Genomic DNA, 11,214 nt, shown 5'->3' on the forward strand with positions numbered 1-11,214 from the left:
CCTGGCTTTAAAATGAATGTCAGCGGAAAACCATCCTCTCAAATGTGTTCTCTCAACTTAAATAGCCTGGGTTGGCTATGAGCCTGTAAGTCTTCAACCCCATCAGAAATTCAGAATGACTGAATTAACTGAAATTATGGGAAGTACAAAACATAGCTTCTAAAACTTAGCCAATATATAAAGACCACTGAATACCTGGACAGTCCCTATACTTCAAAATGTTGGACCATCCGATCTTCAGCCTCCTGGCCCAGGATTATCTAGTAATGCAGAAATATTAAGAGCTGATTACTCTGTCTTGGCAGATATAATCAGTCAACTCTTCCACTATTTTTTCCAGTATTTTGTCTGTAGATGAAAAGAGGCAATTCTTGCCTAGTGGCTGTCTCACCACAACTAGAGTAACTCCAAAGATGCTCAATTTCTTCTTCTTCTTCTTCTTCTTCTTCTTCTTCTTCTTCTTCTTCTTCTTCTTCTTCTTCTTCTTCTTCTTCTTCTTCTTCTTCTTCTTCTTCTTCTTTTTGGTTTTTCGAGACAGGGTTTCTCTGTATAGCCTTGGCTGTCCTGGAACTCACTCAGTAGACTAGGCTGACCTCGAACTCAGAAATCCACCTGCCTCTGCCTCCCAAGTGCTGGGATCAAAGGTGTGCGCCACCACCGCCCGGGGCTCAATTTCTTCTTAGAATCCAAAAACAGGGAAGCTGTCAGGAGCAGACAGGTCTCTAAGCAAAATAAACATTAATACAGAAATGTTTGTAACATCAATTCTGTGGACTTCTGACATTTTGAAAACCAACTATCCATGTAAGGCAATCTGGACTGTTGTCTGTTAACTCCTCTCAGCTATTTCTAAATAAAATTTAGAAAACACCCTAACAATAAACACAGAGCCATGAATTTGCTATAGGCCCTTAACTCACAGGCTAACCATCTCAAATCAATTTAAAAAGTTAAAGAAGGACTGGGTCTAAGCCTTGTATACCTAAATGTGTTATACAGGCACAATGCCTATGAAAGTAAGAATATTAATCTTACTTTTATATCAATAAGACACTCGTACCAATGAATATAGTAACTTGAAATCAAAGTAAATTTTGTACAATTTAAGAAATTACAACTTCATCTTAATAATAATTATACTGATTTCTACCAATAGGTTATGGCTATGCAATAACTCCTAGCTATTCCTCCCTGTTCCAACAAAACCACTACTTTTCCATATAAAGACAGCCCAATATTAACCACCTCAGTCCCCAAGCCCAGGGAATAGGGGCACTGACTCTTCATTAAGTTCTTCAAGCTGATTACAGGCATTGAGATATTAGAAGAGGGGTGAGGAGAAGAATAAATTGATAAGCCTCTGATGTCTGTCTTCACTGCATCCAGCTGGAATTCCAGGACATCAGAGGTTCGAGCAGGTCTGCTCAGCTTCCTTGATGAGTAGATACACCAAGGCTATGTTTTCTGCAATATACAATTCTCAAAACAAATTTAGTATCAAGATAACTTTTTGTTTGAATTCTGAAATCTAAACTTCTGGTGGCCTGCCTCTGTCATGTCTAATCCATATAATTCTGGGAGTTTCTATGAGGGTGTGCTCCCACCATCCTCCCATTGTGGCCTCCCTGCTTTCAAATTCCCCAACAATAGGGAATCCAAACTTCCAGGCACCAAGGTGCTCCACTTCCACTGATGCCTGACAAGGCTACCCTCAACTACCTATATGGGTGGAGCCATGAGTCCCTTCCTTTGTGTTATCAGGCTGAATGTTTTAGAATGGCTACTCCAGCTTGTTTCTTAGGACCATTTGCTTGAAAAATTGTTTTCCAGCCTTTTACTCTAAGTTAGTGTCTGTCTTTGTCACTCAGGTGGATTTCTTGTATGCAGCAAAACGCTGGGTCATGTTTTTGTATCCAGTTCCTTAGCCTACGTCTTTTAATTGGGGATCTGAATCCATTGATGTTAAGAGATATTAAGGAACAGTGATTGTTGCTTCTTGTTATTTTTGTTATTAGAGGTGGAGTTATCTTTGTGTGGCTATCTTCTTTTGGATTTGTTGGAAGAGGATTACTTTCTTGTTCTTTCTAGGGTATAATTTCCCTCCTAGTATTAGAGCTTTCCTTCTATTAAGCTTTGTAATGCTGGGTTTGTGGAAAGATATTGTGTAAATTTGGTTTTGTCATGGAATATCTTGTTTTCTTCATCTATGGTAATTGAGAGTTTTGAGGGATATAGTAGCCTGGGCTGGCATTTGTGATCTCTGAGGGTCTGTATGACATCTGTCCAGTATCTTCTAGCTTTTATAGTATCCGATGAGAAGTCTGGTGTAATTCTGATGGGTCTTCCTTTATATGTTACTTGGCCTTTCTCCCTTATTGAATTTAATATTCTTTCTTTGTTTTGTGCATTTGTGTTTTGATTATTATGTGATGGGAGGTATTTCTTTTCTGGTCTAGTCTATTTGGCAGTCTGTGGGCTTCTTGTATGTTTATGGGCATCTCGTTCTTTAAGTTAGGGAAATTTTCTTGTATAATTTTGTTGAAGATATTTATTAGCCCTTGAAGTTGGGAATCTTCACTCTTGTCTATACCAATTATCCTAACGTTTGGTTTTTTCATTGTGTCCTGGATTTCCTGGATGTTTTGTGTTAAGAACTTTTTGCATTTTGCGTTTTCTTTGAGAGTTGTGTCAATGTTTTCTATGGTATCTTCTGCACCTGAGATTCTCTCTTCTATCTCTTGTATTCTGCTGGTGATGTTTGCATCTATGACTCCTGATCTTTTTCTTGGTTTTCTATCTCCAGAGTAGTCTCCCTTTAAGATTTCTTTATTGTTTCTACTTTATTTTTATGTCCTGGATGGTTTTATTCAATTTCTTCACCTGTTTAGTTGTGTTCTCTTTTAATTCTTTAAGGGATTTTTATGTTTCCTTTTTAAGGGTTTCTACCTGTTTACCTGTGTTCTCCTCAAAGTCTTTGAGGGTGTTATTTATGTTCTTCTTAAAGTCCTCTATGATCATCATTAGAAGTGATTTTAAATCTGAATCTTGCTTTCCTGGTGATATGGGGACTTGTTGCGTCCCGCTCTGCCCACGCTTGGGGGCCCAAGTGTTGTGGCCTGAGCTACCTCATGTTTGGGAGCCAAAATGTCATGGGCCGCTCTGTCAGTGTTTAAACCTGCACTGCCAAAAGCCTTGGGGGCTAAATTGTTAGAGCCCACACTGCCCCAAGCTGCTCTGGTCCATGGGTTGGGGTTCAGCAAGAGAGAGAGTGAGGACGGATGTGAGGAATGGAGACCAGACAGAGTGTGATTCAATCCCGTTTATTCTTCAGTCTCTCTTCTTCTCTCCAAGTTCCAAGTCTTGAGTTCCTAGTTCCTAGTTCCTAGTCCCTAGTGCCTCCAAGTGTCTCAAGTGCCTACTCTCTACTTCCAAGTTCTTCCTCCAAGTGTCAATTGCCTAATACCTAATAATAATTTCTTCCGTCTGCTTCTTACCTTTTATATGTCTTTCTTCTAAGCCACGCCTTTAAGTCATACCCTTAGGTCTTGTCTCTAAATCTGATTTCTAAGTCACGTCCTTAAGTCACACACTTTTAAGTCTCACACACCCAAGAAAAAATCCTGGGTATCTAAAACAAGATGTTATCAGAGTGTGCTCAGTTCTTGTAGGTTATTGTAATCAAGTGGGTTGTCAGGGTATACGGCTCAAGATGGCTGCAAGGATGATAGCTGCCTTCTGTAGGTTTCCCACAGGGACTTCAGGACTTTCTAGTGTGGGAGAACTAGGTTCTAATGATGCCAAGTACCCTGGTTTGTTGATGTTCTTGCTCTTGCCTTTTGCCATCTGGATCTTCTTAGTGCTACCTGCCCTCACTGTCTCTGACTGGAGCCTGTCTTACCTATTACCTTGGTGGTTTCAAACTGTGTGGTGTGGGTGTTACTACTGGGGTTAGAGCTGGGGCCCAGGATCTGCTCAGTACCCAGCCACAGACTGGAAAAAAACAGTGCTCCAGGCCAGGAGTGAATTTCTGGGTCCCAGTTACTCCCTGTTTGGGGCGGGTGTTGCTGACTCCTTACCTAAGATACTGCCTGGGTTAGAGCTCCTGGGAGGCCCACTTCCTCTGGGTTCTGTGAGATTGGGGGCAGAGCTGCTGCCACGGATATACTCAGTGATCAGGCTCAGACCAGAAGGAACCAGTGCTTCTGGCCAGGAGTAAGTTCCTGAGTCCTAGTGGGTCCCAGTTATTCCCTGTTTGGGGTAGTGTTGCTGACTCCTTACTTAAGGTACTGCCTGGGTTAGAGCTCCTGGGAGGCCTGCTTCCTCTGGGTTCTGTGAGATTGGGGACAGAACCTCCACCAGGGCTCTGCTACATGTTTGGGTCTAGACTGGAAGCCATAATTATTTTATAATTGATCTTACTGTATGTTGTTTGTTATTATAAAAGAAAGACCTTTTCTATTTAGACAAAAAGGGGAAATTGTTGAGGTTTGGTCTTCAGCTATGTATTGTAATGTTAAGTACAAAGTCTGATTGCTCCCAGGACAAGGTGATCATCATGTATGCTATGTGAACTTGCTTCTTAATTTAAAACTAATGATCAAATAAAGATGTAGACAACCTACATCTAGGCAGAAGAGAGGAAGGTGAGATGTTGGTTCCTGGGCTTCGGGGTCTAGGGAGGACCACATGAGACGGGGAGAAAGAATGTGGAGAGAGAAGACACCATGGGGTAAGGGATTGTAAGAATGGTTCATGAAGGCTGGCCAGTCAGAGTCAGAGCAGCCCAGGCAGAACTTACCATGTCATTTCTCAGGGTTATTGGAAGGGAAGTAGACAAAATAGTCATATAATAAATATTTTGTGTCTTTTATCTGGGACTGAATGGTCAAAGGTGGGTAGAAATGACTGAGTGAGATGAAATATTTACTACAACAGATCCCCTGGAGCTGAAGTTACAGGAAGTAGTGAACTGCCCCAGGTGGGTTCTAGGGACCAAACTTAGGTCCTCTGTAGGATTTGAAAAGCTTTTGACAGAGTCATTTCTACATTTCCCCTGTTGAGGGATTTAAATGAGAGAATAATTAATATATAATGAAATTTAATTTTATTTAAATTTTAATTAGATTTAAACATTAGTTATTAATATTTAAATGAAAGAAATATCCAATGTCTGGCACCAGCAGTCAGTGGTAGTCAGCTCATAGTTCCTCTGCCAAAGCAGTTTTGTTCTCCTCTCCCTTCCCTGTCCCTGATGGGCTGGGGCACGGTGCTTAATGAAAGGAAGGGCAAGCCCAATCTGTATTCTCTGCCATGCCACGTGGTATAGAAGCTGAAATCTCTGCCCCAGTAAGCCTCAAACAGGAACACCCTGAGATGACTAACAACCACATTACTTAGATGCCCCACGCTGAGAGTGTCACAGATCATCTTTCTTATAAGTGTCTGTCAGCACCAGGTTGTTGCTGCAGGCCCAAAGTCTCTCTTGTGAGATTTCTGAGGAGAGCCAGTGAAGGTCTATCATCTGCTGGCTCTGCTCTTCTCTGAGTCTTCACTCAGAAGAGCCATGGGAACCTTTGAAGGACACCTGCTGCCAGGAGTAGGCTTCCTCATGTTAGCTGTCTACTATTCCTTGCTAACATCTTTGGCCCTGCTCCGGAAACAGAAGGTGCTCAAGCACCCCTTGCTCCCGAAGAAGCTGCTAGGACACAGGCTGCTTTGGAAGGTATCCTATGAAGCACTGACAAAGGTGGTTGTTCTCTCTATTTGTATCATTGATGAATACTTCTACCCCCCAGGAGTCAACCGTCTGAAGATGATAGACTGGGAGGACCCTCGGCGAGTGTTTATTTTCAAGGACAACTGGGAGCATGTAACCATGTTTGGGTTCTTTTTGCTCAGTGGCATAGTGGACATTGTGAGCCAGGCACATCTGACACGTTGGAGTGTGAAGCTGGAGCATGCAGCTGAAGCCCTGGCTTTCTATGTGATGGTACTGCTGATGATAACCCATATTGAGAACAAAAGCGCCTTGGAAATCCGAGTGCATCTTCTGTTAGTCTTGCCTGCCTTCTTGCTTGCTCTGGTGCTCACTGTGGAGATCTGGATCCCTGACAATGCTCCACTCTGGGTCCTCAAGAGCTGGATGGCACTGGTGTTAAGCACTTGGATGATGCAGATCTGTGAGATGTATATACCTTTCACTGGACAGCCCTGGAGGGCAGACAACCCTGTGGACCTGGCATTTCTAACCATCTTCTTCTGCTGGCACCTGGCCTTAGGGCTGGCCTTGTTCTTTACCATCTATGGCCTCTGCAGTCTCTGGCACTGTCACCATTCTTCCTGGACAAAGCCTCTTGAGATGAGGTACCAGCGGTGCTCTATGGGATCCAGTGGTGAAGAACTAGAAAAGCTCACTGCAGAACCTGTGCCACAGAATGGAGGTGTGTAGGCACAGAAACTGTCTTGAGTGTGCATGCACAGCCTGGAGCCCACAGCATAGCTTTTCCACCCTGGATCCAGCTTGCTTATCCCCAATATACCTGTAGCTCTGAGGAAAACTTCTTAGTTATCACGGTTCCATCCAGGTCAGTCCCTCACCTCTTTCCTTATCTGTAGGGTTTCTGGTCATTCATCTGGAAAGAACAAAATGGTGCTTTTCTGTAATAGCTTTTGGTAAAATTTCTTAGTAAAAATAAAGAAAGAAAAAAAGAAAGGAACTTAAACTGAGTAAGTCTACTTCTGACTTCTGGGAAAGTAGGGAGGAAGACGGGGAGGCAGTTTACCAAGGGTTGAAGTCAAGAGAGCAAAGATTCCTGAGTGGAATTCTTGAAGATGGTTGTAATAAGGTGATTACAATGTAATTTTAGGGATGGTGACTTGCTCAGTGTGTAGAGGCACCAGCCACAAGCCTGAGGACACAAGGTCTATCCCTGGGACCCACAGTGTCAAAGGAATGACTTGACTTTGAAAATTCTGTGGCAAAATTACACTAAATATAACAAAATATCAATAATATGTTTAAGCAAGTTTAAGGTCTGTGTGTATATTCCACAGGTAGAGTGTGTGCTTAGTGTTCCTGAGAATCTGGGTTCACTAGTCCTGCAAAATAAAAAAAGCAAGCCAATAATTTGTAATGCCTTGGTTTTTGTTGTGACTCAAAACAACTTGTTCCAGCGCCTTCAGAAAATCTATTGCATGTATTGTATCCTGTGTGAATGCTTCTGGGGAGAAAGCAAAGAAATGCTTGGATCTCACCTGAGGAGAATGGGCTGAGGGAAGAATGCCATGAAATGGGGATGGGTATCAATAATCTTTATGGATGTCTCCAAATGAGATGCAGACACCAAACATCTAGAAGTTTACAGACATGGCAGTATGGAAGGAGGTGGAGAAAGGAAAGCTGGGAGAAGCAGACACATGAAGCCACTGTATTTACCTTCCCATACAGCCAGGAATGCTCTCCTCTAATCAGGGAAAGCTTCTAGAAGCACAAAGGTTTGCAGGCAGCAGACAATGCAGCTATTTTAAAATGCCATAGGCATCCAAAATGAAGCAGTGATAAGCAAAGCCTGGACCATGGTCTCTGGAGACCATCAGAGGGGGGAGCCAGGGCTCTAGCAGTCTACACTGGCTAGGAGTGAATCTTATAAAGGGGCCTATCATCCTGAAACACGATCCAGGCCTCTGGCCCACACACCCCAAGCCTTCTCTTCCCAGTGGGGCATGAATCAATCCAAGCAGAAACTTTTTCTACCAAAAAAATCCCAGAGCCAGAACCTGCTTCTCCCTATGACTAAGAAACTTAAGCTTTGAGTCTCCTTGTGTTATACTCTGCTCATGACTGTGGGGTCAGTGTTCATATTATCACTGATAATTTATATATCACAGACTATTTACAAAAGTGAGGATTTAAGTTCTTTTCTCTAAAGATTGTTCTCAAAGTTGCATTAGCTTTCTAGTTGGAAGAACCTGGCTCTGCCTCACTCCCCAGGCTTAGCAGAGCTGTGCTGTCAGTCTGAGTCACACAAATCCAACTTTCTGAGTTGACAGCACATTCTCTGTAAGAGGGAAGTGTTAAAACATGTCCTCATACCACCTGAGAGCAAAAGCGTAGGATGTGAACTGTATCTCACACAAGATGAGAGGCACTTGCGAAATTCAGTTCCTTGGTCAACACGTATACATGGGGGACTTTGGCAGTAGTTCAGGGGTGATGTACTTGCATAGCATGTCAGGAGGCCTTGGCTCCATTCCTTGCACCACACAAACAAACAAACATAAGTGTCAGCAGATCCTAAGCGTGGTTTACAAAAGGGAATTAGAGTTTGTGGGTAGTTTCTTGGAAAACACAGAGAGGGTTCCTCCATGCTGGAAGTTAGGCATCGCTGCTGTGGCTCCACAGTTCCTTATGGTGTGGCCCCAATGACAGGAGAAAGTCCGTGGGCTTTTACTGGCTTTAATGTCATGGCGGATTGTAGATGGATCTGGATGCAACTCCCCAAAACCCAGGGCAGACCTGAGTAAAATAGGGAGGGGGGGGTTAGGGAAGAATGCTTAGTTGGCTCCACCCTCTGGTCTTCAGGTACCTCATTAGTATGTAAATCTCTTTAGGGCCTGAGAGCTGTTCCTTCTGACCTTTGGCCATAGACCTCTCTGTGGGAGTGGTTGTTGGAGGGCTGAAACTAAATGAAAAGAACCAGGGCATGGGAGCAGAGCTGAACTCCTGCCATCCAATAAGATTCCAGAGTTCTAAGCTTGTGCTGGACCAAGCACCCAGCTGTTTTCCACAGCCCAGTGCCCCACAAGAGTTAACAGATGAGTCTCAAGCAGGAGGCAGGAATACTTTACATAGGCTGACAACTTATCTCCCTGTGCTTAGTGTGGAGTTTGTCTGCACATCTGGACCCTGAGGATTACATTGGTTACTGTTTTCTGAAGAGAATGGGATATTTAGATGGAATGATAGACAGACAGACAGATAGACAGACAGACAGACAGACGAGATAGAAAAGCATAGAAAGCCCCAAATCTGCAGGATAGGATAGATAGGCTGGAAACTAGGGCAGGTTGGGGCTGCATTTTTGAATTCCTAAGTTTTGTAGGAATAGAAATCTCTAGGTGGTGGTGACTGGTGTGGCTGGTCTTTCCTAGGACCTTCAATGGCTGCATGAGACCTGTGCTCACTATAAAGGCCAATCTTCTCATTCAAATGCTGGGTTTTTGTTTGTTTTTGTTTTGTTGTTTTGTTTTTTGTTTTTGAGACTGGGTTCTCTGTGTAGTCATGTCTGTCCTGAATCTCACTCTGTCACCAAGTTGCCCTTGAACTCAGACTGAAACTGGCTAATCCAGCCAAGCCCTGTTGGCATAAAATGTACTGTCATACCCAGCATATCAGAATGTGGGCACTAAGGTGTTGTGAGTGATATTAGAAAATGAGCCCATGATCTTCCCGTACTAACTCTGGACTACTCTCATCCCACCAACTGTCAGGCAGGGCTGGAGCTGCTGAGCTGGTTCCCCCAGGCTGTTCCCCAGTTTGCTCCTGTAGTAAGTGGTCACTGTGTTTCCAGTTCCAATTCATTCATCCCTGGAGTTGCTAATTTCTTCACAGCACTAAGCACCTGGTTGTTGGTGGACCCACCTGCCAGTAACCCAGTGAAGTAGAACTCTAAAGCTTAAGATTAACCAAAGAGATTTATATATCAGCCAATACTCAAATCACAAGATGCCCACACAATTAGGATTCTTGTCCCAATTATCTAATGTTGATATGAATAACTACCTGAGACTGCTAGACATACCAGGGTATCATCTGCCACCATCTCTCTTCTCTTCTCTCCTCCCTCATCCTCTCCTCTCTCTGTGTGTATATTTTTCTCTCCTCCCAACTCCTAGCTTCACCTCCCTCTTTCCTGTCCTTTGACACGGCTGCACTACAAATACATTGGACAGGAAATTTCTGCCAGACATAGGCATGACTTCTATCAGCTTATCATTTTTGGAAAATTTCCAAAATAAAAATAGTAATTTAATTGTAGAGAAATGTTATCAATAAGCAAGACTCTGATTGCTGTATTGATTCACATGTCATCTGAGTTAAACTTTCTTCCCAAGCTCTATCTAGTAGGGAAGGACTTATAGATAGGTGACAGTTACCTTTAAAAATTCAAAATTGAAGTTTAAGAAATTTTTAATTAAATTAATTATAATTAATTAGTCATGGATAAATCTAAATAATTTTCAATTTAATTATTAAATTAACGGTTAATAACTCTCTCATTAAATCAAATATTCAGTAATTTAATTATTAGATTAAATAATACATTTAAATAGTTAACAAAATTATTCTAAAGCATTTTACATTTTAGACATCTTAGAAAATGTTGAAAAGTGTTCTGAAACTTATTCAATACCATAATCCCAGACCAGTTAATGCCAAGAGGTTAGACAGGTAGATAATACAGCTCTCTTGGTGACAACTTAGATCCTGCTTGGTGACTAAGACAAGATAAGTCAAGAGGCTTAGACTGATGCTAAAGATGAAGAAACCAAGAGTGAGAATCTAGTGTTGTGGGAAGGAAGTGAGAAAAGATGACCATAAGACCGGGAAATACAGCCCTAGGTGGGAGGGGGGTCCCTGTATCTCAGAGGTCACTTTTGACACACCAAGGAGGATGGGGGGGGCACTATGTTGTATGACCTTCAGAGGAGGAAATGATTAGGCTTCAGCAAGGAGAATAACAGTGAAAGACAGGCATGCTGGTTCACACTTGTAATCCCAGCAGCTGACAGGGTCAGCCTTTGTGGTCACTCACTCTCAGCTTCCTGAGCACCTGATTCAAAAATAGCAAATAGAAGGAGCCAGGGAAATGATGGCTCCTTGAGCTTGCCAGCATGAGGCCTAGTTTAAACCCTCAGCATGCATGTAAAAACGTGGACACAGCTGTGTAGCCTGTAACCCCAGCATTCAGGGCCAGAGACAGGCAGACCTCACTGAGCAGGCAGCCTAGCACAAATGCTGAGCTTCTGGTTCAGTGAGAATCTTTGTTTCAGAACAAGGAGGTGGAGATTGACAGAGGAAGACACCCAATGTTTGCTCTGGTCTCTGCGTGGGCACACATGATCACAATATACACACATTCTCTCTCTGTCTCTGTCTCTCTGTTTCTCTCTGTCTCTCTCTCACACACATACTCTCTCTGTCTCTGTCTCTCT

General features: G+C 42.9%; 1 protein-coding gene across 1 annotated transcript; it reads left to right on the forward strand.

Moving 5' to 3' along the window:
- Positions 1 to 5,348: 5,348 nt before the first annotated feature.
- LOC117717940 (transmembrane epididymal protein 1A-like) lies at positions 5,349 to 7,133 on the forward strand. The gene has a single exon (XM_034515456.2). It carries the CDS (start codon positions 5,564 to 5,566, stop codon positions 6,446 to 6,448), a length of 885 nt encoding a protein of 294 aa, XP_034371347.1. The 5' UTR covers positions 5,349 to 5,563; the 3' UTR covers positions 6,449 to 7,133.
- Positions 7,134 to 11,214: the final 4,081 nt, after the last annotated feature.

The sequence above is a fragment of the Arvicanthis niloticus genome, chromosome 12 (assembly GCF_011762505.2).
Source record: "Arvicanthis niloticus isolate mArvNil1 chromosome 12, mArvNil1.pat.X, whole genome shotgun sequence".
NCBI classification, from domain to species: Eukaryota; Metazoa; Chordata; class Mammalia; order Rodentia; family Muridae; genus Arvicanthis; species Arvicanthis niloticus.